At 38.8% G+C, this 26,702-nt stretch overlaps 1 protein-coding gene across 1 annotated transcript in view; it reads left to right on the top strand.

Moving 5' to 3' along the window:
• The first annotated feature begins 15,381 nt into the window (after positions 1 to 15,381).
• The window catches only part of PCDH19 (protocadherin 19), an 81,034-nt gene continuing 69,713 nt past the window's right edge, over positions 15,382 to 26,702 (top strand). Inside the window, exons 1-2 of the mRNA XM_037820857.1 lie at positions 15,382 to 15,411; positions 15,609 to 15,667. Coding sequence (XP_037676785.1) covers positions 15,382 to 15,411; positions 15,609 to 15,667 — 89 coding nt within the window. The remainder of the gene's footprint in view (positions 15,412 to 15,608; positions 15,668 to 26,702) is intronic.

The following is a 26,702-nucleotide window of genomic DNA, read 5'->3' as shown; positions in this document are numbered from 1 at the left end:
ATCCCCTCCAGCATTTGTAGTTTCCTGTTTGTTTAATGGCAGCCATTCTAATCGGTGTTAGATGGTATCTCATTGTGGTCTTAATTTGCATCTCTCTAATAGCTAGTGAAGCTGAACATTTTTTCATGTGTTTCTTGGCCATTTGTATTTCCTCTTCAGAGAACTGTCTTTCCATATCTTTTGCCCATTTTATAATTGGGCTGTCTGTACTATTGTCATTGAGTTGTAGGATTTCTTTGTATATGCAAGATATCAGTCTTTTGTCAGATACATGGTTTCCAAAAATTTTTTCCCATTGAGTTGGCTGCCTCTTTACCTTTTTGAGAAATTCCTTTGAGGTGCAGAAACTTCTAAGCTTGAGGAGTTCCCATTTATCTATTTTCTCTTTTGTTGCTTGTGCTTTGGGTGTAAAGTCTAGGAAGTGGCCTCCTAATACAAGGTCTTGAAGATGTTTTCCTACATTATCTTCTAGGAGTTTAATGGTACTTTCTTTTATATTGAGATCTTTGGTCCATTTTGAGTTAATCTTTGTGTAGGGGGTGAGGTAGGGGTCCTCTTTCATTCTTTTGGATATGGATATCCAACTCTCCCAGCCCCATTTGTTGAAAAGACCATTATGGCTCAGTTCGGTGATTTTGGGGGCCTTATCAAAGATCAGTCGGCCATAGATCTGAGGGTCTATCTCTGAATTCTCAATTCGATTCCATTGATCTATATGTCTATCTTTGTGCCAGTACCATGCTGTTTTGGCAACTGTGGCTTTATAATAAGCTTCAAAGTCAGGGAGTGTAAGTCCTCCCACTTCGTTTTTCTTTTTTAGAGTGTCTTTAGCAATTCGAGGCATCTTCCCTTTCCAAATAAATTTGATAACTAGCTTTTCCAAGTCTGCAAAGTAGGTTGTTGGAATTTTGATTGGGATTGCATTGAATCTGTAGATGAGTTTGGGTAGAATTGACATCTTAATGACATTTAGCCTTCCTATCCATGAACATGGAATATTTTTCCATCTTTTAAGGTCCCCTTCTATTTCTTTTAGTAGAGTTATGTAGTTGTCTTTGTATAGGTCTTTTACATCTTTGGTTAAGTTTATTCCTAGGTACTTGATTTTTTTAGTTGCTATTGAAAATGGTATCTTTTTCTTGAGTGTCTCTTCAGTTTGTTCATTTCTAGCATATAGAAACATTACTGACTTATGTGCATTAATCTTGTATCCTGCTACTTTGCTAAATTTGTTTATTAGCTCTAGTAGGTGTATCGTTGATTTCTCAGGGTTTTCTAGATATAAGATCATATCATCTGCAAACAATGACAGTTTTACTTCTTCTTTTCCAATTTGGATGCCTTTTATTTCTTTGTCTTGCCGGATTGCCCTGGCTAGCACTTCCAGCACAATGTTGAATAACAGTGGTGACAGCGGGCATCCTTGTCTTGTTCCTGATCTTAGAGGGAAGGCTTTCAGCCTCTCACCATTGGGTACTATGCTGGCTGTGGGTTTTTCATATATGCTCTTTATCATGTTGAGGAAGTTTCCTTCAATTCCTACCTTTTGAAGTGTTTTTATCAAAAAGGGATGTTGGATTTTGTCAAATGCTTTTTCAGCATCTATTGAGATGATCAATTGATTTTTCCCTTTTGAGTTTTTAATGTGTTGTAATACATTGATTGTTTTTCTTATGTTGAACCATCCTTGCATGCCTGGAATGAACCCCACTTGGTCATGGTGTATGATTTTTTTAATGTGTCTTTGGATTCGATTTGCAAGTATTTTGTTGAGGATTTTTGCATCTATATTCATTAGGGAGATTGGCCGGTAGTTTTCCTTTTTTGTAGCATCTTTGCCTGGTTTTGGTATTAGATTGATGTTAGCTTCATAAAATGAGTTAGGTAGTGTTCCATTTTTTTCAATGTTTTGAAAGAGTTTGAGTAAGATTGGTGTCAGTTCTTTCTGGAAAGTTTGGTAGAATTCCCCTGTGAAGCCATCTGGCCCTGGGCATTTATTTGTGGGAAGATTTTTGATGACTGATTGGATCTCTTTGCTTGTGATGGGTTGGTTGAGGTCTTCTATTTCTTCTCTGGTCAGTCTTGGTTGTTCATATGTTTCCAGGAAATTGTCCATTTCTTCTACATTATCCAGTTTGTTGCCATACAGTTGTTCATAATATCCTCTTATAATTTTTTTAATTTCTTCAGGATCTGCAGTTATGTCACCTTTTTCATTCATTATTTTGTTTATATGGGTCTTCTCTCTTTTTGATTTTGTCAGTCTAGCTAGGGGCTTGTCAATCTTGTTGATCTTCTCAAAGAACCAACTTTTGGTGATATTTATCCTCTCTATTGTTTTTTTGTTCTCTATGTCATTTATTTCTGCTTTAATCCTTGTTATTTCTTTTCTTGTACTTGGTTTAGGATTGGTTTGCTGTTCATTTTCTAGCTTCTTCAGTTGATCCATTAGTTCTTTGATTTTGGCTCTTTCTTCCTTTTTAATATATGCATTTAGTGCTATAAATTTCCCCCTTAGCACTGCTTTTGCTGCATCCCATAGGTTTTGGTATGTTGTTTTCTCATTTTCATTCGTCTCTATATATTTAGCAATTTCTCTTGCTATTTCTTCTTTAACCCACTGATTGTTTAGGAGTGTGTTGTTTAACCTCCATGTATTTGTGAATTTTCTAAGTCTCTGATGGTTATTGACTTCTAATTGTATTCCATTGTGGTCAGAGAATGTGCTTTGAATAATTTCAATCTTTTTAAATTTATTGAGGCTTGTTTTATGTCCCAGCATATGATCTATTCTGGAGAAAGTTCCATGAGCACTAGAAAAGTATGTGTATCCTGGTGATTTGGGATGTAATGTCCTGTATATGTCTGTTAAATCTAATTCATTTATCAGATTGTTTAGGTTTTCAATTTCCTTATTGGTCTTCTGTCTGGTTGATCTATCTATAGGAGAGAGTGATGTGTTGAAGTCTCCCACAATTATTGTGGAAACATCAATTGCTTCCTTTAGTTTTGCCAGTGTTTCTCTCATGTATTTTGTGGCACCTTGGTTGGGTGCATAGACATTTACGATTGTTATTTCTTCTTGCTGAATTGCCCCTTTTATTAGTACGTAGTGGCCTTCTTTGTCTCTCAAAACATCCCTGCATTTGAAGTCTATTTTATCTGAGATTAATATTGCTACACCTGCTTTCTTTTGGCTGTAGCTTGCATGAAATATTTTTTTCCATCCTTTCACTTTCAGTTTCTTTGTGTCCCTGTGTCTAAGATGAGTCTCTTGTATGCAACATATTGATGGTTCATTTTTTTTGATCCATTCTGCAAATCTATATCTTTTAATTGGGGAGTTTAATCCATTTACATTCAACGTTAAAACCGTGAAGGCATTTCTTGAATCGGCCATCTTATCCTTTGGATTATGTTTGCCATATTTTTCCCTCTCTCTATTAATATCCTTTATTGTACCCATACCGAATCTCTTTAGTACTGAACCTTTCTCCAAGTCTCTGTCCTGTCTTTGTTTCTCTGTCTGTAGGGCTCCCTTTAGTATCTCCAGTAGGGCAGGTCTCTTGTTAGCAAATTCTCTCAGCATTTCTTTGTCTGTGAAAAATTTAAGCTCTCCCTCAAATTTGAAGGAGAGCTTTGCTGGATAAAGTATTCTTGGCTGGAAATTCCTCTCACTCAGAATTTTAAATATATCGTGCCACTGCCTTCTTGCCTCCATGGTGGCTGCTGAGTAGTCACTACTTAGTCTTATGCTGTTTCCTTTGTATGTGGTGAATTGCTTTTCTCTTGCTGCTTTCAGAACTTGCTCCTTCTCTTCTATGTTTGACAGTGTGATCAGTATATGTCTCGCAGTGGGTTTTTTTGGATTTATTCTATTTGGAGTTCGCTGAGCATTTATGATTTGTGTATTTATGTTGTTTAGAAGATTTGGGAAGTTTTCCCCAACAATTTCTTTGAATACTCTTCCTAGACCTTTACACTTTTCTTCCCCTTCTGGGACACCAATGAGTCTTATATTTGGACGTTTCATATTATCTATCATATCCCTGAGGTCCATTTCGAGTTTTTCAATTTTTTTCCCCATTCTTTCTTTTATGCTTTCATTTTTCATTCTGTCATCTTCCAGGTCACTGATTCGTTGTTCAACTTCCTCTAGTCTTGTACTATGAGTGTCCAGAATCTTTTTAATTTGGTCAACAGTTTCTTTAATTTCCATAAGATCATCCATTTTTTTATTTATTCTTGCAATGTCTTCTTTATGCTCTTCTAGGGTCTTCTTGATTTCCTTCATATCCCGTACTATGGTCTCATTGTTCATCTTTAGTTCTTTGAGTAGCTGCTCTAGGTGCTGTGTCTCTTCTGGTCTTTTGATTTGGGTGCTTGGGCTTGGGTTATCCATATCGTCTGGTTTTTTCATATGCTTTATAATTTTCTGTTGTTTTTGGCCTCGTGGCATTTGCTGAACTTGATAGGGTTCTTTTAGGGTTTGTAGACCTATTGAAGTCCTTATCTCTAATTTATCAGATCTACAGCTTCGTGGAGTACACTTTCTCTAACTAACCAGCAGGTGGCGTCCACGAGCCACCTGTTCTCCACAAGCCAGATCTCCCCTGCTTAGCCTTTTTGGTGAGTGGGGGAGTGACTCTTGTGGGGCCCAATTGGTGTACCAAGCTTGCGTGTGTAGTTGGTGTTGCCTGCCCTGTATGTGGGGCGTGTTTCTGGGCAGTCGGGGAGGGGGGGTGGCCCTAACAATCAAATCTCCCTGATGATCCTAGAGTTTTAAAGCTGCTGCAATAGTCTAATCCTTCAGTTCAGTCCTGCCACAGTTTGTCTCTGCCACTGACCCACAAGTCTTTGGTATTGGCGTATGGCTCCTGAGACTTGCAAGTGGGCCCCTCTTCCAGGCTGTGCACCCCGGGTCCTCTGTTGAGGGATGACTGTGCTATGTCACAGGTGAGTGCCGTCCCCCCAGGGCAGTTCTGGGCTGCTGGGCTGTGTAGGGAGGCTCCCAGTCTGCTCAAATGATGGCTGAATGGGGCTTTGTTAATTCACACTGCTCCACCTTCCCAGCTCTGGGACATTCAGCTGAGGTTGCAGGGAAGGCTAATGTCCACGCCCAGTTTTGTGGTGTGTGCCTGTTATTTGAAGCACTTCCGTCACACTGGGTTGTCTGGGGCAGCTCTGGGCTATGGGGCTGGCGATGGGCAGGAGTGTTTCCTGTCCACCAGGATGGTGGCTGTGAGCGGACACCCCCCTTTTCTTGGGAAGTTGTGTTGTTTAGTGAATTTTCTCAGCCACTGGATTATTGCCTTTTGTCTCAGAGCTCTCTTAGTTCTGCTCTTGACTTGACGTGCCCAAATTGCAATTCTTTGAAGCTTTCTGTATTGAGCTTCTTAGAGTAATTGTTTTAGAAAAAGCAAAAAGGATTTAAAAAAAAAAAAAAAAAAAAAAAAAAGGCCCTCCTCAGAGATCTAATGGGTTATTGAAATGCTAAGAGACAAAGCAACCAGGGCCATTAAGGAAAGGTCCACAGGGCAGAGAGATCAGCTTTGCTTCGGGATTTGCATATGCGCCTCAAGGCCTGAGCTCCGCCCTTCCCCTTTCTGTGTTCACCAGAACTCCAAAAATCCTCTGCTTTTATTTTGGAGTTTTTCGTGTTGTTTTTTTTTCTATGCCTGTCTCCTCTCTGCTGGGCTCGCTGCTCTCAGAGTCTCTGGTGTCTGGTCTCAGTCTATCTATGGTTGGAGTTTGAATCAGTAGAATGAGTTTTCGATAAGAGCAGCCACTGCAGTTCTCCCTTCTCCTTCCCGGAGCTGACAGCCCCTCCTCCCCCGGGACTGAGCCTGGCAGGGAGGAGCGCGGGTCTCCTGGCCGCAAAAACTTACAGATTTCGCTGATCTCAGCAGTTCCACGTTTTCATGAGTGTTGTATGAAGTATGCCCAAAGTCAGATTGCTCTGTGTTGTCCAGTCCACGCAGTTCCTGGCTTTCTACCTACTTTCCTGGAGAAGTAACTAGTAGGTGAGTTTTCATCCCTGAAAACCTTGTCAGCTTAGGTTGCAGGCCATTGGCAAAGAGCCTACTCCTTCACTCTTAAACAAGGTTGTGGAGGCAACTGGGTTTTAAGTGATGTTTAAATATAAATAATGGAATTATGGTTGGAACTGGATTTGAGGGTGTTGTTTTGGCCCACAGGCAGAGGGCCGCTTGCCACTTTTCCTTCAAATATTTTGAAAGTCTTTTCAGCTGACAAGGCTTGCTCAATAGAAAATTGCACTCTGCAGGCAGTCAGGGCCTCACAGCCCCTAAGTAGCAGAGAAGAGAGGAGCCAGAGGGGCCCAAAGATAGATTGGATTTAGGAGAGGTCATACTGTGGATCCTGGGCTGTTGCTTGTGGGAGGTCTTATATGGGTTTCTAATTGTCAGTTGGAGCAGCTACATCAAATTTTAGCTTCTGAAATTGGAGCCACCCCATAATTATCACTAGTCTTCTTAAGTCATCTCCTAAAGATGGTTACCAAAGCTTGCTTCTAAAGGACAATTGAAATGGTCACCAAGATTCAAGGAAGAAAATGGCTTATTCCTGGATCTCTTGGGCTAAGTGACTGGCCCTCTAGCTAGGTCTGGAGAACAGTCTCCAGTTAGTGTGTGCTGAATTTTTCCTTTGTCTAATTGCTAGACTATTTTCTCCTGCTTGATTCACTGGAGGTAGCCAAGAAAGTCATTCTGATAAAAACAGGTATGAAACGGGCTAATCACCTCTCTGATCTTACAGTTCTATGTTTGCTTTCCATCTCAGTAGTGGGTAATACCAAGAACAGTGCTCCTGTTTTTTTTTTAATCTTGTTGTCCTTGTTGTCATGGCATGTTCTAGCTGAGTCAGTGATTAACGGTGGCTGTAGCACTTAACCTGTGTATTTGTTTTCTTGGCTGTTTTAAGTGGGGTTAAGAGTTAGAACTTGCCTGTAAAGTGCTTTGATATTTATGGATGAAAGGTGCTTTGAGCCTGAAAATAGCTTTAATGGGTTGTTGTCACATATTTGGGGGTGGTAGTTTACTCCAGGATTTGTTTCACTGGCAACCGTTGTTGATGGCTATTTACTCCTCAGGTGAGTTTTGTTTACATGAGATGAGAAAGTTTGACTTTTGTGATTGGTTCTGTCATTTTATTTACTCTTAAGCCACTTTTGCTCACCCTGAAATCTTGTTGATTTTGCATTTGGTATGTAGAATAGGCATTACTGGTTCCTCAGAGCTTTTATAAGCAAGTAGTATTTTAGAGAATACTGTGTCCCACAAAGGACTTAGAAAAGAGCCCAAGGGCCTTATTCAGAAGCCTGTGTGTGTCTGTTAAAATGGTATGGTGCTCGGCTTGGTCTTTCGGCAGGGTCTTTGCTCTTTCCAGTAGGCTTTGAATTGCATGGATTCTTGCAGAAAGCTGGCAGGTTTCTCAAGGAGGCCTTTGTAGTGAAATTTGCAACTGGGTTGCTCTTCTAAAAGCACAGCTTTGACCCAATGAAAGATGGGGGCAGTGACAATTACTTTCCTTAGTCCATCTTTGCCACATCTAGGTAGTATGACCACATCAATGGCCTCAGTGAAATCTTAGGAGTGATGATAAAAGGACAGCAAGAGGGGAACTCTTTCAACTTAACTTGGTAGATATTAACCATACAGTCTGTGTTTCCCATCCATAGCCAAAAAGCCACTAGAGACTGAGTCCACAGGCAGAAAAGTAGCTGCTACATTGTCAATCTGTGACTTAGAGGTCTCCAATCTGAGCAAACCTTATCTTCTCACAGAAATTTTATCTACCCTGCTTGGGCATACTCTCAAGAGTCACCATTGCCATTCCCAGAGATGTGGCAGGACTGATGGATTTACATGGGTAGAAAGTACCTGGGTCATCTTATCCCTTATAGTTATGTCCAGACTATTGTGTATTTATATGGTAGTAGTTGGGAGTGAAGATAGAGAATAAATTGCAATTACAGAAGACAGTGTGCAGAATGGATTTTTTTCTGAAGAAATAGAATTAGCCTGGCCTAATAGAATTGGTCATATGCTTTAATTGGGACAGTTAGCCTCATTCTTAACTTCTGCCATTGATTTTCTGGTAATTCATTGATGCATTACATGAATACTTGCTAAATGTCCAGCATTTTGGCAGATTGCATAAGGGCCTCAAAAGAGAACTTCCAGTCTAGTTGGGGAGATGAACTGACATACTACACACAAAATAATCATAGAAACTGAAGCAGTGCATAATTATATTATGCAGTCTGTATGCATGGTGTTTAGAAAATGCTAGGCAATGTGGTATGATCATTGGTGGAGAGATATTAGAAATGAGGCTGGCTGGGTATGGGGGAAAGTAGAGGACTTGTATTTGATAAAAATTCAGCTAAGGATTTAATTTAGATTTAATTCTAAATGTAACAAAGAGCCACTGTAAGGTCTTGAAAAGAGAAGTGAGGTGATGATAATAGTGAGTGAAGAAGATTACTCATATCACAGTTTGCAGAATGGGCAAAAGGAAAATGGAGATGAGGAAACAGTGGCACAAGGTGATGAAGGCTGTGGAAATGGACTGGAAGGGATAGATACATGAGCTATTGCTAAGAATTTCAAGATTTTATAATCCATTTGACGAGAAAGGAAGGTTTTCTGCATTTATGGCATGGGTTATGTATATGGAATAAATATAAGGGCCAAATCCTCCTATGTGAGTTACCTACCCTCATCAAGCTATTAGAGTGCCAATTAGTTCTATAAAGTATCAGGATAATTCTCAGAATTGTAGTCCAGTAGCCCAGTGGCCTGTGTACAAGTACATGCATGTATTTTCAGGTAGGTATGTACCAGTCTCGGTTTCTGCGTGTATATTTTTCATGTTTTCTGAATGGTTGACATTTTGAATTAACCCTGGTAAGTGGTTCATTAGTTCCTGACCTCTTTGAGGGCAAAGGCTGTGTCCTTTTTCATCATCAGTGCCTAACACAGGGTTTGGCACATATTTATTGAATTAATGAACAAGAACCATTTTATTTTAGAATCCTAGAATTTTTTTTGGAGATTGAAGGGAACATTGAGATCATTTGGGCTATTTCCCTCATTTTAAAGATTGATAAATTAAGGTCTCAAGAGGGGTAAAGTGATTTTTTCAGGGTCATCAGTGAGTCAGAGACAAACATGCAGAAGGAATCTAGGTCTCCCAACTACACTACAATGCTTCCTGTAGTCAAATAGTGTGTGTGTGTGTGTGTGTGTGTGTGAGAGAGAGAGAGAGAGAGAGAGAGAGAGAGAGAGAGAGAGAGAGAGAGAATTAAGGTCGGGTGTGTGTGGAGAGTGTATGGCAGATAATAGGTTGGGTTAGTGTTTTTTCCAGTTCAGGGTAAATATGAGCTTTCTAGTGATGGGAACTGTGGGGATGGTGCCTTTTATTCTATCTTTACTAACTCCTGCTTAGCTTCTGCTGTCTGGAAGGAAAAGTCTTTGAATACACATTCTAGCTGGAGGCATATTGGCTTTATTTTTATATAGCATTTGCATTTTCATTTTTATGTGGAGGATAGGAAACAAGATAAAGCTATTTGTCAGTTCATTTCCAAAAAATGCTGTTGAGAGGATGGCCATTTGAACATCTAAAATAACAACCATTTTTTAGAAAAGGTTATGGGTCTTTTCATTGTTGATCAACAGGCACAATTATCATTATTGGAAATCAGCAATTTAAAAAAGAAGCAGCATTTAAAAATTGCTGTACTGTTCATCTGATTTAGGATTCCAGTTTCCTTGTTTGTATTGCTAAAATGTCTGTTAAGAACTAAAAGTTTAAAAAAAAAAAGTAGTTACAGATTGTAGTTATAATGCTTTTCAGTTTGATGAGAATTTTAAAGTGTAATTTAAAATGGTTGTTCATTTTCAAATGAAAACCTTAAAGTTTGAGGAGTCTCCGTTTGAATCCCAGAGTCTGCAAGCTTGATGTAATGACCTGGGGATTTGTGCCACTGGGCAAATATCCTAGTCCTGGATACCTGCATTTATTGGGCTTCTTTCTCCTCAGGGTTGAAGTCTCTCCTGGTGATAAATGTGGTGCTGAGGGAGCCGCACTTCTTTCAGAAACCAAGGCACCATTCAATGAACTGTAAAAGTAATGCAAAATGACAAATAAAATAAGGCATTCTTTGGTACCTTGGAGGCCTAACGAAGTAGAAGTATTCAGTTTCTGATGTTCCAGACTTACTAACCTGGAGACATAATAGCACACCACTCACCCAGAAATCTCACTAGAAACCTCATATAAACAGAAGGGAGCTAAGAGCAGGAAGAGGTAAGCAAAGAAGGCTCCTGAGCAAACAAGTAACAAAAATCAAAATGTTGCACAGTCCATATACTAAAGATCAGGCAATTTTCCTCTTAGGATAACAACATCTCACGTCTCTACTCAGAATTTTATTAACTTTTATTTTCTAGACTATTCTAACAAATATAAATATCTAGTTTATAAGAACTCTAGATTAGAAGCATCAAACTCAAAATGGAAGAGGAGCTGCTTTTGATACACTAACAAGCACTGAGAAGTAACAGCTGAGTGAGAGTAAGTTGGCGAGGGACATCTGGTACAAATTACAGACAAGAATTTTTAAAATACTGCACTTTGGAGTCTTTGAAGTATACAGGCAAAACTTGCTTGGTACAATAATCTAGGTTCAAAAGCTGGTCCTAAGTAATCAATAGGAGATTAAATTATTCTTTCCACACTCTATTTTAAGGAGGGGAACTTTGTGATACATTTTAGAAACAGGGCAGAATGGTTAGCACTTTAAATCAAAGTTTTAGTCCTTAGAGGAGAAAACTCTCCGCTGTCTGGAAAACTTGGGTATCCAGAATTATTTATTCAATGAGGGTTTCAGAAAACCAAGATTTTATTACACCTAGGCCAAGTGAGAAAAGCCTGCTCTCAATGAATTCCTAGGATAAAGACTTCTAATTAGAAAAAGGATTTGGAAGAAATATAATAAATTATATGACAGTGACTGTTATTTACCTTTGAAACTAGAAATAAAAGTTTGCTCTAGACACTTTTTAAAAAAATTTCAAAATTAGTTTCCTCAGAAGCAAATGTTTTTGTCTCTTTTGTTCTGTTCCTGTGTTAACCTGGTTGTCTTATTGGAGATGGGGACATTTCCTAGTAAAATTAATGTGACATTTAAAGGAAATTTCCCCTCTCAAATGTTTCACATTATTTGCCATTTAGAATACATAGAGAGGGGATTGGAATAATGTCAAGCAAATTTTGATTAAATAAGGCTAACCAGGAGCTAATACTTTCATGCAGAAAAGAAAAGCTCCTTTATTAGAAAATGTTCAAAAAATAGATTCGGGTGATGAATGCACAACTGTATGATGGTGCTATGAACAGTTGATTGTACACCATGGATGATTGTATGATATGTGAATATATCTCAAAAAAACAATTTAAAAAAGCTCCTTTATTATTTTTTAAATGGCATATTTCTGCTGGGGTTCTTTACACTAATATTGAGAAGACTTTGTCAGATAATCTGATAGAAGAGTTGCCATCTTCTAAACCGCTAGGCTTGCCTTCGAAAACACAGAACATCAGGTCAAAGCCTATAGCCAGTCCTTTGTTCTAGACAGTTGTTCTCCACCCTGGATGTACATTAGGATTGCCTGGGAAGCTTTTAAGAAATATCAATGCCTGGGACCCACTCCAGGCCAATTACCTCAGAATGTCTTGGAGTGAGGCCCTGGCATTAGTAAGTTTTTAAAACAAAGTTCCCCAGGTGATTCTAATGCATAGTCAAGGCTGAGACTCACTGGCTTAGGACATGCAAACTATTAAGAAAATATTATTTCCTTCTCATTCTTTGCTTCATCTGATGTATGAAAAAACTTACTTTTTAATGCAGAGGGGTTGGTCTTGAGCACACACTGTGTACCAGAACAAGCTATAATGCTTGATGTCAGTATACATAGATCCGTTAATAATAGGCCATGTATGGCAAGTTGACTCAGTTGCTTGGAATGTAGTACTAGTGAGGCCAGAATAGTGTATTCTGTCCAATTAGAATAATTCTGTTTCATAGGTTGTTCCCATAACTCCAACCAGGCTGCCTCATAAAGAGACCTGAGACTGATTAGAAAGACAAACACCAAAGGATGAATCAATGTAACCCCATTCACTATGGGGAAAGAACCTCCCTCCTTGACTAGTGCTTCTCATTGCATTAGAATGCAGTTTTGGACATCTGCCCATTGTGGATTGAGCTGATTTGGGAATGGACCATGTACATTTGAAGGCCAGGACCCACAAAAATGGGTGCTTTAAACTTTTAGAGTAAAAAAAATGGAAGAAATATAGGAAAGGGATAAGCTCCAATGATACTCTCCTACCTACAGTGGCAGATCATGCTGGCACATCTGCGCAGGGTTAACTGATCTGTATCCCCAAGGGAGGGAAAGAGACTTGTTAAGGTCTCTAAAAGCAAGCCCTCTAGATCAGTCTCTTCTCTTGACTTAGTACCTGGTGAGTGGGAATCCTCATGGTGAGATATATTATTCATTTAGGACCAAGAAGTAGTGCAGTCATCAGAGATAAAATATACATGGTTTCACTTATTTGCTTGAACATGTAATTCTGACACCATACCTGAGGTCAGGTTTCCACAGAGCTCTGTATTTGATGCACAGTGCACACAGGCTGTATCCCTTCATATGCAAAACTATTCAAAATATTCTACTTGAAAACTGCCTTCTTTATCATGATGGTAGCTTGCAATGTTGCTCATGTTTTCCCTGCACAGCCAGTGTTCTCCAGATTTCCCCCTTTTCATCTGCATGTTGCTCTACTAACTTTCTTGAAAAAATGATTTACTAAGTTTAGGGGCTGAGGTAGAACATGGAATACTATTTTATTGCCTGAATGAGGTCAAACCCCTGATCCTAGCCAGATTTTCAGGTTCTGTAAAAAGCAAGGGATAAGATTGCTACCCGAGTCATGATAAATGCAGTTGAAATTCTCCTTGGATTCATGTTCTATTATCCCTATTTTACAGAAGAGGAAACTGAGGCACACAGAGATTAAGTAATTTGCCTAAGTTTGCACAGTGAAACTAATAATTGAACTGCGCTATGTGCTTAACCAATTCTCCATTTTAATAGGATAGTATGTTTCTTGGGGGTATGTGTTCCACTTTTTAAATTAGATATTGTGCTGAATACCGTAGAAGATGTGGTAAACAACTATGCTGGTTTGAATCTATTATGTCCCCCTTGTTCTTTAATGCGATCTTGTGTGGGCAGACTTAGTCTTTTGATTAGGGTGGGACCTTTTGATTGGTTGTTTCCATGGTGATGTGACCCACCAAATTGTAGGTGAGACCTTTTGATTAGATCATTTCCATGGAGGCATGACCCCATCTATTCCACATGGGTCTTAATTAGATCACTGGAGTACTGTAAAAGAGCTGAGAGCCCACACAGATGTAGAAGCAGACAGAAGGATGTTTGGAGATGCTAAGCTAGGAGATGAAGCCCAGAGTTTGCCTCAGAGAAGCTGAGAGGACCCCCAGATGCTTAGTGAGAAACACCCTGGAAGAACAAGCAAGAATGCACAGAAGCTGAGAGAGAGGAGGGAAGACAGAAGCCCAGAGACATTTTGGAAAAAGCTATTCTGAAACACAACCTGGGAGCAAAGGACCAGCAGAAGCCAGCCATGTGCCTTCCCAGCCTGACAGAGGTGTTCCAGATGCCATCAGCCCTTCTTCAGTGAAGGCATCATCTTGTTGAAGCCTTAGTTTGGACACTTATGGTCTTAGAACTGTAAATTTGTAACCTGATAAATCCCCTTTATAAAAACCAATCAATTTCTTGTATTTTGAATAACAGCAGCTTTAGCAAACCAGAACACCAACTATTATGTTGTTACAACAAATTAATTCAAGAAATGCTTTTTGATTAATTGATTTCCTCTACCAGCAAATATTTGATTATATTCCCAACACAACAGCAAGTTTGCTTGATTGATTATGTTTGTGATTATGTTTGAAATAATTTAGCATTCATTTTCTTGTGAACAAATTAGAAATGAACTGACCCTTCTTATTTTTACTTTCCCAATTCGTTTCTCCCAATATCAACAAAAATTACTTGTGGTTTACATTAAAGGGGATTTTATATTCTAGATGAAAGCAGTGTGAGTGAATATTGTACAGCACATCTTCAAATAAAGTGCATATGGGGGGGGGGGCGGGCAGGCATGAGCATGCCTGAGTAAGTGCAGGACAAAGTTGGCATTTGATACCCTTTACAATCTTCTCTTCTTCTGTACCACTTATTTACCACCTCCACTCTAGGTATTTAGAGTCCCTACCCTGCCTGCTGGCTTTTCAGTGCCCATGTGGTAAACAGATTTGATATCACTTATTCCATTGGCTTATCTTCCAAATTGTGAGACCCTTGAGAGTAAGGGCTACATCTCTGATTTCTAAGAACTTGACACAGTCAATATCTGACAGGAAGTCCTCTGAAAGAATTTAAAAGTGGTGAACCAGACAAGGAATCAGCTATGTGTTTCCCTTTCCGAGCACCCTCAGTTGAAGTGATTTTAGAAGACCTCTAAGTAATGATGGAAGGGTCTGTTAGAATGGAAGGAGAGTGGAGATGTGTTTGGGCATTATTCAGTTCTTCCAAAGGTTCAACAGGAGTTGTACTTTAGCATGGGGTAAGTCCCAGTTTACTAGGATATCAGCTTACTTCAAATATCAACTTTTCCCTGGGTTCCACCTCTTCAAAGCAGCCCCCTCCTCCTTCCTCCCCACCTCTGTGTGCTCATAAACTGTTTTTCCATCCTTTTATCTGGCAGGTATTCTGCATTTACTTTTGCAAAGCCGTTGCTCAGGCAGTCTGCTGTAACTAGATTATACAGTGGTGTTTAAATGATAGATGTTGAGACAGGGGCATGCTTGCAAACTTCATGCTTCACATGAAAGGCTTTGACACCCCCGGTGGACTGCCCTTCACCCCTGTTTTAGGCATAATACTTGTGTGCCTTTATATCTGTGATAAAACAGAGACCTTCCTGCATAAGCAGTGCTGAGCAAAATGATTTGAAACAAAGAGAAGTGCGGCATTTAAATCCACAGTGGGATATTACCTTGTATGCATTTCTGTATCTTTGGCATAAACATTTTAACATGTTAATTATCAACTACTAATAAATACACCTTTGAACTTCCAGTTAAATTATGTCCACTAGGGAATGGGAAGGAATTAGTTACTGTAAAGATTGTGGGTCATGTTGTATCTTCTCTGTAAGTGATAGCATAGTCAGTAGACAGCCATATTCAAGGGAATGCGGTGTCAAGTCCATGTTGGTCTTCAGGTAAGAGCTGCCTCCACAAAGTCCCCAGTGCTCCAAGGAGGAAGGAGACATTCTGCAGGCTGTTGCCCTACTATGGCCTTGGTTTCTCATTCATTCATTGCTTCTTGCCCAGTAGAAAAATTCCCCAGAAATAGGACAGTTAGACTCTTCTCATGAATCATCAATATAACCTTTTTATTCATTTTTCCCCATTTCAGACTGAAAACTATTCTTTTGACTCCAACTATGTGAACAGCAGAGCCCATTTAATCAAAAGGTACGTTGGTTTGCTTACCTATTTCTACAACTAAACTTGCATCATTTTTACCCACTCCTCCACTTTGCTGCACCACTAGATTTACTGTTAAAAGGGAAACAGATTACATTTTAAAAGCCTTCATTTTTCAGATTTAAAAATGGATACCTATCTGCTTATTGTAGATAATTTGGAAAATTCAGAAAACATAAAGAATTAAATAAAAATCACTTGTCATTCTGCCACTCAAAGAAAATCACTGTGGGTATTTAATCATATTTCTTTACATCAAATCTCACATTTTAAAAAATAAAATTGTGATCATATTAAAACATAGTTTTTTAAATGTAATTTTATTGAGATATATTCACACACCATACAATCCATCCAAAGTATACAATCACTGGATCACAGTATCATCACATAGTTGTGTATTCATCACCATGATCATCCCCAGAACATTTGCATTATTCCAGAAAAAGAAATAAAAAGAAACAAGAAACCCCCAAACATCCCATACCCCTTACCCCCCTTATTGATCACAGGTATTGTGTAAAGCATATTTTTTAATATCATATTTTGTTATTAGAGAAGTTGTAGATTTACAGAAAAATTATGCAGGAAATACAGAGCTCCCTATCCCCCCCCTCCATTATTAACACTTTGTATTACTGTGGTATATTTATTACAATCGATGAAAGAGTATTATTATAATTGTATTATTAACTATAGTCCATAGTTTGCATTAGGGTTCACTGGTTGTTTGCACAGTCCTTTGTTTTTAAAATTTTATTCCAGTATCATATATACAACCTAAAATTTCTCCTTTTAACCATATTCAAATATATTATTTAGTGCTGTTCATTGCCTTCTCAGTATTGTGCTACCATCGCCACCATTCATTACCAAAACTTTTTCATCACCCTAAACAGAAATTCTGTATGAATTAAGCATTAATTCCCCATTCCTTAACCCCACCCTGGCCCCTAGCAACCTATATTCTAGTTTCTGAATGTATGAATTTGCTTATTCTAAGTATTCCATATCAGTGAGGTCATACACTATTTGTCCTTTTGTATCTGACTTATTTTACTCAATAACGTGTCTTTAAGGTTCATCCATGTTGTTGCATGTATCAGAACTTCATTCTTTTTATGGCTGAGTAATATTCCATTGTATGTATATACTACATCTTGTTTAACCATTCATCTCTTGGTGGACACAAGGGTTGCTTCCATCTTTTGGCAATTATGAATAATGACAATATGAACATCAGTATGCAAATATCTTTTAAAGTCTCTGCCTTCAATTCTTTGAGGTATATACCTAGAAGTGGGATTACCAGGTCATATGGTAATTCTATACTTAACTTTCTGAGGAACTGCCAAACTATCTTCCACATTTTACATTCCCACCAGCAATGAATGAGTTTTCTTATTTCTCCACAACATCTCCCAACACTTATCTTCTGTTTATTAATAGTAGCCAAGCAGCCATTCTAGTGAGTATGAAATGGTATCTCATTGTGGTTTTGATTTGCATTTCCCTAATGGCTAACTATGTTGAGCATTTTTTTTCATGTGCTTATTGGCCATTTGTATATCTTCCATGGAGAAATGTCTATTCAAGTCTTTTGCCCATTTTTGAATTGGATTGTTTGTCTTGTGGTTGTTGAGTTTTAGGATTTCTTTATACATTCTGAATCTTAAACCCTTATATGAGGTTTCCAAATATTTTCTTGCATTCTGTAGGTTGTCTTTTTACTGTCATAATGAAGTCCTTTGATGCCCAAATTTTTTTTGAGATTTTTTTAAACAATTTTATTCACACACCATACAATCCATCCTAATTGTACAATCAGTGGCTCCTGGTATAATCACATAGTTATGTAGTCACCACCACAATCCCTATGTGAACATTCCCATTTCATCCAAAAAGAAGGAAAAAAAAGTCACATACCCCTCCCTTATATCCCCCTATTACTGACACTTAGCTTTGATATAGTGCCTTTGTTACAATTAATGAAAGAATATTACAGTGTTACTGTTAACTATAGACCTTACTTTGCATTAATTGTATTTTTCCATATACCATCCCATTTTAACATCCTGTAATAGTGACAAACATTTGTTCTAGTTCATGTAAAAACTTTCTTATATTTGTAAAGTTAGCCACCATCATTGTCCACTCTAGGTTTTGCTAAGCTATACAGTCCCAGTTTTTATCATCTATCTATCCTTCTGGTGACATACAAGACCTTAGCCTTCCTCTTTCAACCATACTCACACTCATCTTTGTTGATTATACTTACAATATTGTGCTCCCATCACGCAGTATTGTGCTATCCATTTCTGAATGTTTACAATCAACCTTATTAAACATTCTGAACTCCTTAAGCATCAATTGCCCAATCACTACTCTCTATCTCCTGAAAACCTATGCTCTCAAATTTAATAACTCTTGGACTTTGCTCATTATATTTAGTTCATATTAGTGAGACCATACAGTATCTGTCCTTTTGTTTCTGGCTTATTTTGCTCAATGTAATGTCCTTAAGACTCATCCACATTGTTGCATGTATCACGACTTCATTTCTTCTTACAGCTGCATAACATTCCATCATATGCATATACCACAATTTGTTTATCCACTCTTCAGTTGATGAACATTTCGGCTGCTTCCATCTATTATATTGGTAATCATGAATGATGCTGCTATAAACATTGGTGTGCAAATGTCTATTTGTGTCCCTGCTTTCAGTTCTTCCGAGTATATACCTAGTAACAGGATTGCTGGATCATGTGGCAATTCTATACTTAGTTTCCTGAGGCCATTCTAGTAGGTGTGACATGGTATCTCTTTGTAGTTTTGATTTGCATTTCCCTAATAGCTAGTGAAATTGAGCATCTTTTCATAGACTTTTTTTTTTTTATCTTCATTTTACTGAGATATATTCACATACCACGCAGTCATACAAAACAAATCGTACTTTCGATTGTTCACAGTACCATTACATAGTTGTACATTCATCACCAAAAACAATCCCTGACACCTTCATTAGCATGCACACAAAAATAACAAGAATAATAATTAGAGTGAAAAAGAGCAATTGAAGTAAAAAAGAACACTGGGTACCTTTGTCTGTTTGTTTGTTTCCTTCCCCTATTTTTCTACTCATCCATCCATAAACTAGACAAAGTGGAGTGTGGTCCTTATGGCTTTCCCAATCCCATTGTCACCCCTCATAAGCTACATTTTTATACAACTGTCTTCGAGATTCATGGGTTCTGGGTTGTAGTTTGATAGTTACAGGTATCCACCACCAGCTACCCCAATTCTTTAGAACCTAAAAAGGGTTGTCTAAAGTGTGCATAAGAGTGCCCACCAGAGTGACCTCTCGGCTCCTTTTGGAATCTCTCTGCTACTGAAGCTTATTTCATTTCCTTTCACATCCCCCTTTTGGTCAAGAAGATGTTCTCCGTCCCACGATGCCAGGTCTGCATTCCTCCCCGGGAGTCATATTCCACGTTGCCAGGGAGATTCACTCCCCTGGGTGTCTGATCCCACGTAGGGGGGAGGGCAGTGATTTCACCTTTCAAGTTGGCTTAGCTAGAGAGACAGGGCCACATCTGAGCAACAAAGAGGCATTTGGGAGGAGGCTCTTAGGCACAACCATAGGGAGGCCTAGCCTCTCCTTTGCAGCAACCGTCTTCCCAAGGGTAAAACCTGTGGTAGAGGGCTCAACCCATCAAACCACCAGTCCCCTATGTCTGTGGTCATGTTAGCAACCATGGAGGTGGGGTAAGCGAATAACCCTGCATTCTCCACAGGCTCCTCAAGGGGGCACTACATCTTTTTTTTTCCTTGTTTTTCTTTCTTTTTTTTTTTTTTTCTTTTTTCACTTTCCCTTCTTTTTTAAATCAACTGTATGAAAAAAAAGTTAAAAAGAAAACAAACATACAATAAAAGAACATTTCAAAGAGACCATAACAAGGGAGTAAGAAAAAGACAACTAACCTAAGATAACTGCTTAACTTCCAACATGTTCCTACTTTACCCCAAGAAAGTTACATAATATAGCAACATTTCTGTGAACTTGTTCCTACTATATCCATCAGAAATTAACAGACCATAGTCATTTCTGGGCATCCCCAGAACGTTAAATAGCTTATCTGTTCTTGGATTATTGTTCCCCCTTCCTTAATTGCTCTCTACTGCTAGTTCCCCTACATTCTACATTATAAACCATTTGTTTTACATTTTTCAAAGTTCACATTAGTGGTAGCATATAATATTTCTCTTTTTGTGCCTGGCTTATTTCGCTCAGCATTATGTCTTCAAGGTTCATCCATGTTGTCATATGTTTCACGAGATCGTTCCTTCTTACTGCCGTGTAGTATTCCATCGTGTGTATATACCACATTTTATTTATCCACTCATCTGTTGAAGGACATTTGGGTTGTTTCCATCTCTTGGCAATTGTGAATAATGCTGCTATGAACATTGGCGTGCAGATATCTGTTCGTGTCACTGCTTTCCGATCTTCCGGGTATATACCGAGAAGTGCAATCGCTGGATCGAATGGTAGCTCTATATCTAGTTTTCTAAGGAACTGCCAGACTGACTTCCAGAGTGGCTGAACCATTATACAGTCCCACCAACAGTGAATAAGAGTTCCAATTTCTCCACATCCCCTCCAGCATTTGTAGTTTCCTGTTTGTTTAATGGCAGCCATTCTAACCGGTGTTAGATGGTATCTCATTGTGGTCTTAATTTGCATCTCTCTAATAGCTAGTGAAGCTGAACATTTTTTCATGTGTTTCTTGGCCATTTGTATTTCCTCTTCAGAGAACTGTCTTTTCATATCTTTTGCCCATTTTATAATTGGGCTGTCTGTACTATTGTCATTGAGTTGTAGGATTTCTTTTTATATGCAAGATATCAGTCTTTTGTCTGATACATGGTTTCCAAAAATTTTTTCCCATTGAGTTGGCTGCCTCTTTACCTTTTTGAGAAATTCCTTTGAGGTGCAGAAACTTCTAAGCTTGAGGAGTTCCCATTTATCTATTTTCTCTTTTGTTGCTTGTGCTTTGGGTGTAAAGTCTAGGAAGTGGCCGCCTAATACAAGGCCTTGAAGATGTTTTCCTACATTATCTTCTAGGAGTTTTATGGTACTTTCTTTTATATTGAGATCTTTGGTCCATTTTGAGTTAATTTTTGTGTAGGGGGTGAGGTAGGGGTCCTCTTTCATTCTTTTGGATATGGATATCCAACTCTCCCAGCCCCATTTGCAAATAAATTTGATTTGCAAATAAATTTGCATTATAAATTTGCATTATAAATTTGCATTATAAATTTGCATTATAAATTGCAAATAAATTTGATTACTAGCTTTTCCAAGTCTGCAAAGTAGGTTGTTGGAATTTTGATTGGGATTGCATTGAATCTGTAGATGAGTTTGGGTAGAATTGACATCTTAATGACATTTAGTCTTCCTATCCATGAACATGGAATATTTTTCCCCCTTTTAAGGTCCCCTTCTATTTCTTTTAGTAGAGTTATGTAGTTTTCTTTGTATAGGTCTTTTCATCTTTGGTTAAGTTTATTCCTAGGTACTTGATTTTTTTAGTTGCTATTGAAAATGGTATCTTTGTCTTGAGTATCTCTTCAGTTTGTTCATTTCTAGCGTATAGAAACATTACTGACTTATGTGCATTAACCTTGTATCCCGCTACTTTGCTAAATTTGTTTATTAGCTCTAGTAGCTGTATCGTCGATTTCTCAGGGTTTTCTAGATATAAGATCATATCATCTGCAAACAATGACAGTTTTACTTCTTCTTTTCCAATTTGGATGCCTTTTATTTCTTTGTCTTGCCGGATTGCCCTGGCTAGCACTTCCAGCACAATGTTGAATAACAGTGGTGACAGCGGGCATCCTTGTCTTGTTCCTGATCTTAGAGGGAAGGCTTTCAGTTTCTCACCATTGAGTACTATGCTGGCTGTGGGTTTTTCATATATGCTGTTTATCATGTTGAGGAAGATTCCTTCAATTCCTACCTTTTGAAGTGTTTTTATCAAAAAGGGATGTTGGATTTTGTCAAATGCTTTCTCAGCATCTATTGAGATGATCAATTGATTTTTCCCTTTTGACTTGTTAATGTGTTGTAATACATTGATTGATTTTCTTATGTTGAACCATCCTTGCATGCCTGGAATAAACCCCACTTGGTCATGGTGTATGATTTTTTTAATGTGTCTTTGGATTCGATTTGCAAGTATTTTGTTGAGGATTTTTGCATCTATGTTCATTAGGGAGATTGGCCGGTAGTTTTCCTTTTTTGTAGCATCTTTGCCTGGTTTTGGTATTAGATTGATGTTAGCTTCATAAAATGAGTTAGGTAGTGTTCCATTTTCTTCAATGTTTTGAAAGAGTTTGAGTAAGATTGGTGTCAGTTCTTTCTGGAAAGTTTGGTAGAATTCCCCTATGAAGCCATCTGGCCCTGGGCATTTATTTGTGGGAAGATTTTTGATGACTGATTGGATCTCTTTGCTTGTGATGGGTTGGTTGAGGTCTTCTATTTCTTCTCTGGTCCGTCTAGGTTGTTCATATGTTTCCAGGAAATTGTCCATTTCCTCTACATTATCCAGTTTGTTGCCATAGAGTTGTTCATAGTATCCTCTTATAATTTTTTTAATTTCTTCAGGTTCTGCAGTTATGTCACCTTTTTCATTCATTATTTTGTTTATATGGGTCTTCTCTCTTTTTGATTTTGTCAGTCTAGCTAGGGGCTTGTCAATCTTGTTGATCTTCTCAAAGAACCAACTTTTGGTGATATTTATCCTCTCTATTGTTTTTTTGTTCTCTATGTCATTTATTTCTGCTTTAATCCTTGTTATTTCTTTTCTTCTACTTGGTTTAGGATTGGTTTGCTGTTCATTTTCTAGCTTCTTCAGTTGATCCATTAGTTCTTTGATTTTGGCTCTTTCTTCCTTTTTAACATATGCGTTTAGTGCTATAAATTTCCCCCTTAGCACTGCTTTTGCTGCATCCCATAGGTTTTGGTATGTTATGTTCTCATTTTCATTCGTGTCTATATATTTAGCAATTTCTCTTGCTATTTCTTCTTTAACCCACTGATTGTTTAGGAGTGTGTTGTTTAACCTCCAGGTATTTGTGAATTTTCTAAGTCTCTGATGGTTATTGACTTCTAATTGTATTCCATTGTGGTCAGAGAATGTGCTTTGAATAATTTCAATCTTTTTAAATTTATTGAGGCTTGTTTTATGTCCCAGCATATGATCTATTCTGGAGAAAGTTCCATGAGCACTAGAAAAGTATGTGTATCCTGGTGATTTGGGATGTAATGTCCTGTATATGTCTGTTAAATCTAATTCATTTATCAGATTGTTTAGGTTTTCAATTTCCTTATTGGTCTTCTGTCTGGTTGATCTATCTATAGGAGAGAGTGATGTGTTGAAGTCTCCCACAATTATTGTGGAAACATCAATTGCTTCCTTTAGTTTTGCCAGTGTTTCTCTCATGTATTTTGTGGCACCTTGGTTGGGTGCATAGACATTTACGATTGTTATTTCTTCTTGCTGAATTGCCCCTTTTATTAGTACGTAGTGGCCTTCTTTGTCTCTCAAAACATCCCTGCATTTGAAGTCTATTTTATCTGAGATTAATATTGCTACACCTGCTTTCTTTTGGCTGTAGCTTGCATGAAATATTTTTTTCCATCCTTTCACTTTCAGTTTCTTTGTGTCCCTGTGTCTAAGATGAGTCTCTTGTATGCAACATATTGATGGTTCATTTTTTTTGATCCATTCTGCGAATCTATATCTTTTAATTGGGGAGTTTAATCCATTTACATTCAACGTTATAACCGTGAAGGCATTTCTTGAATCAGCCATCTTATCCTTTGGTTTATGTTTGTCATATTTTTCCCCTCTGTCTATTAATATCCTTTATTGTACCCATACCGAATCTCTTTAGTACTGAACCTTTCTCCAAGTCTCTCTGTCCTTTCTTTGTTTCTCTGTCTGTAGGTCTTCCTTTAGTATCTCCAGTAGGGCAGGTCTCTTGTTAGCAAATTCTCTCAGCATTTGTTTGTCTGTGAAAAATTTAAGCTCTCCGTCAAATTTGAAGGAGAACTTTGCTGGATAAAGTATTCTTGGCTGGAAATTTTTCTCACTCAGAATTTTAAATATATCGTGCCACTGCCTTCTTGCCTCCATGGTGGCTGCTGAGTAGTCACTACTTAGTCTTATGCTGTTTCCTTTGTATGTGGTGAATTGCTTTTCTCTTGCTGCTTTCAGAACTTGCTCCTTCTCTTCTGTGTTTGACAGTGTGATCAGTATATGTCTCGGAGTGGGTTTATTTGGATTTATTCTATTTGGGGTTCGCTGAGCATTTATGATTTGTGTATTTATGTTGTTTAGAAGATTTGGGAAGTTTTCCCCAACAATTTCTTTGAATACTCTTCCTAGACCTTTACCCTTTTCTTCCCCTTCTGGGACACCAATGAGTCTTATATTTGGACGTTTCATATTATCTATCATGTCCCTGAGGTCCATTTCGATTTTTTCAATTTTTTCCCCATTCTTTCTTTTATGCTTTCATTTTCCATTCTGTCATCTTCGAGGTCACTGATTCGTTGTTCAACTTCCTGTAGTCTTGTACTATGAGTGTCCAGAATCTTTTTAATTTGGTCAACAGTTTCTTTAATTTCCATAAGATCATCCATTTTTTTATTTAGTCTTGCAATGTCTTCTTTATGCTCTTCTAGGTCTTCTTGATTTCCTTTGTCTCCCGTACTGTGGTCTCATTGTTCATCTTTAGTTCTTTGAGTAGCTGCTCTAGGTGCTGTGTCTCTTCTGATCTTTTGATTTGTGTGTTTGGGCTTGGGTTATCCATATCGTCTGGTTTTTTCATATGCTTTATAATTTTCTGTTGTTTTTGGCCTCGTGGCATTTGCTGAACTTGATAGGGTTCTTTTAGGATTTGTAGACCAATTGAAGTCCTTATCTCTAATTTATCAGATCTACAGCTTCGTGGAGTACACTTTCTCTAACTAACCAGCAGGTGGCGTCCATGAGCCACCTGTTCTCCACAAGCCAGTTCTCCCCTGCTTAGCCTTTTTGGTGAGTGGGGGAGTGAGTCTTGTGGGGTCCAATTCGTGTACCAAGCTTGCGTGTGTACTTGGTGTTGCCTGCCCTGTATATGGGGCATGTTTCTGGGCAGTCAGGGAGGGGGTGGTGGCTCTAACAATCAAATCTCCCTGGTGATCCTAGAGTTTTACAGCTGCTGCAATAGTCTAATCCTTCAGTTCAGTCCTGCCACAGTTTGTCTCTGCCACTGACCCACAAGTCCTTGGTATTGGCGTATGGCTCCTGAGACTTACAAGTGGGCCCCTCTTCCAGGCCGTGCACCCCGGGTCCTCTGTTGAGGGATGACTGTGCTATGTCACAGGTGAGTGCCGTCCCCTCAGGGCAGTTCTGGGCTGCTGGGCTGTGTAGGGAGGCTCCCAGTCTGCTGAAATGATGGCTGAATGGGGCTTTGTTAATTCACACTGCTCTACCTTCCCAACTCTGGGACAATCAGCTGAGGTTGCAGGGAAGGCTAATGTCCACGCCCAGTTTTGTGGTGTGTGCCTGTTATTTGAAGCACTTCCGTCACACTGGGTTGTCTGGGGCAGTTCTGGGCTATGGGGCTGGCGATGGGCAGGAGTGTTTCCTGTCCACCAGGATGATGGCTGTGAGCGGACACCCCCCTTTTCTTGGGAAGTTGTGGTGTTTCGTGAATTTTCTCAGCCACTGGATTATTGTGTTTTGTCTCAGAGCTCTCCTAGTTCTGCTCTTGACTTGACCTGCCGAAATTGCAAGTCTTTGAAGCTTTCTGTATTGGGCTTCTTAGAGTAATTGTTTTAGAAAAAGAAAAAAGGATTTAAAAAAAAAAAAAAAAAAGGGCCCTCCTCAGAGATCTAATGGGTTATTGAAATGCTAAGAGACAAAGCAACCAGGGCCATTAAGGAAAGGTCCACAGGGCAGAGAGATCAGCTTTTCTTCGGGATTTGCATATGCGCCTCAGGGCCCTTCCCCTTTCTATGTTCACCAGAACTCCAAAAATCCTCCGCTTTTATTTTGGAGTTTTTTGTGTTGTTTTTTTTTCTCTATGCCTGTCTCCTCTCTGCTGGGCTGGCTGCTCTCAGATTCTCTGGTGTCTGGTCTCAGTCTATCTGTGGTTGTAGTTTGGATCAGTAGAATGAGATTCCGATAAGGGCTGCCACTGCAGTTCTCCCTTCTCCTTCCCGGAGCTGACAGCCCCTCCTCCCACGGGACTGAGCCTGGCAGGGAGGGGCGCGGGTCCCCTGGCCGCAAAAACTTACAGATTTCGCTGATCTCAGCAGTTCCATGTTTTCATGAGTGTTGTTTGAAGTATGCCCAAAGTCAGATTGCTCTGTGGTGTCCAGTCCACGCAGTTCCTGGCTTTCTACCTACTTTCCTGGAGGAGTAACTAAAACATACAGCTCACCAGTCTGCCATCTTGCCCCACCTCCTTTTCATAGACTTTTTAGCCATTTGTATTTCTTCTTTGGAAAAGTATCCATCCATGTCTTTTGCCCATTTTTAAATTGGATTGTTTGTGTTTTTGTTGTTGAGTTATAGGATCTGTTTCTATATTCTGGATATTAAATCCTTATCTAAATGTGGTGTCCAAATATTTTCTCCCATTGAGTAGGCTGCCTTTTTACTTCCTTGAGAAAGTCCCTTGACACACAAAAGTATTCAGTTTTGAGGAGGACTCATTTTTCTACTTCTTCTTTCATTGCTTTCACTTTGGCTGTAAGGTCTAGGAAACCACCTCCTACCACAAGTTCTTTAAGATATTTCCTGACATTTTCTTCTAAGAGTTTTATGGTCTTAGTTCTAATGTTTAGGTCTTTGACCCATTTTGAGATAATTTTTGTGTAAAGTGTGAGATAGGGATCCTCTTTCATTCTCTTGAATATGGATATCCAGTTCTTCCAGCACCATTTGTTGAAGAGACTATC

This window comes from Choloepus didactylus, chromosome X (genome assembly GCF_015220235.1).
Source record: "Choloepus didactylus isolate mChoDid1 chromosome X, mChoDid1.pri, whole genome shotgun sequence".
Lineage (NCBI taxonomy): Eukaryota > Metazoa > Chordata > Mammalia > Pilosa > Megalonychidae > Choloepus > Choloepus didactylus.
This window is presented reverse-complemented; position numbering and strand designations above follow the sequence as displayed.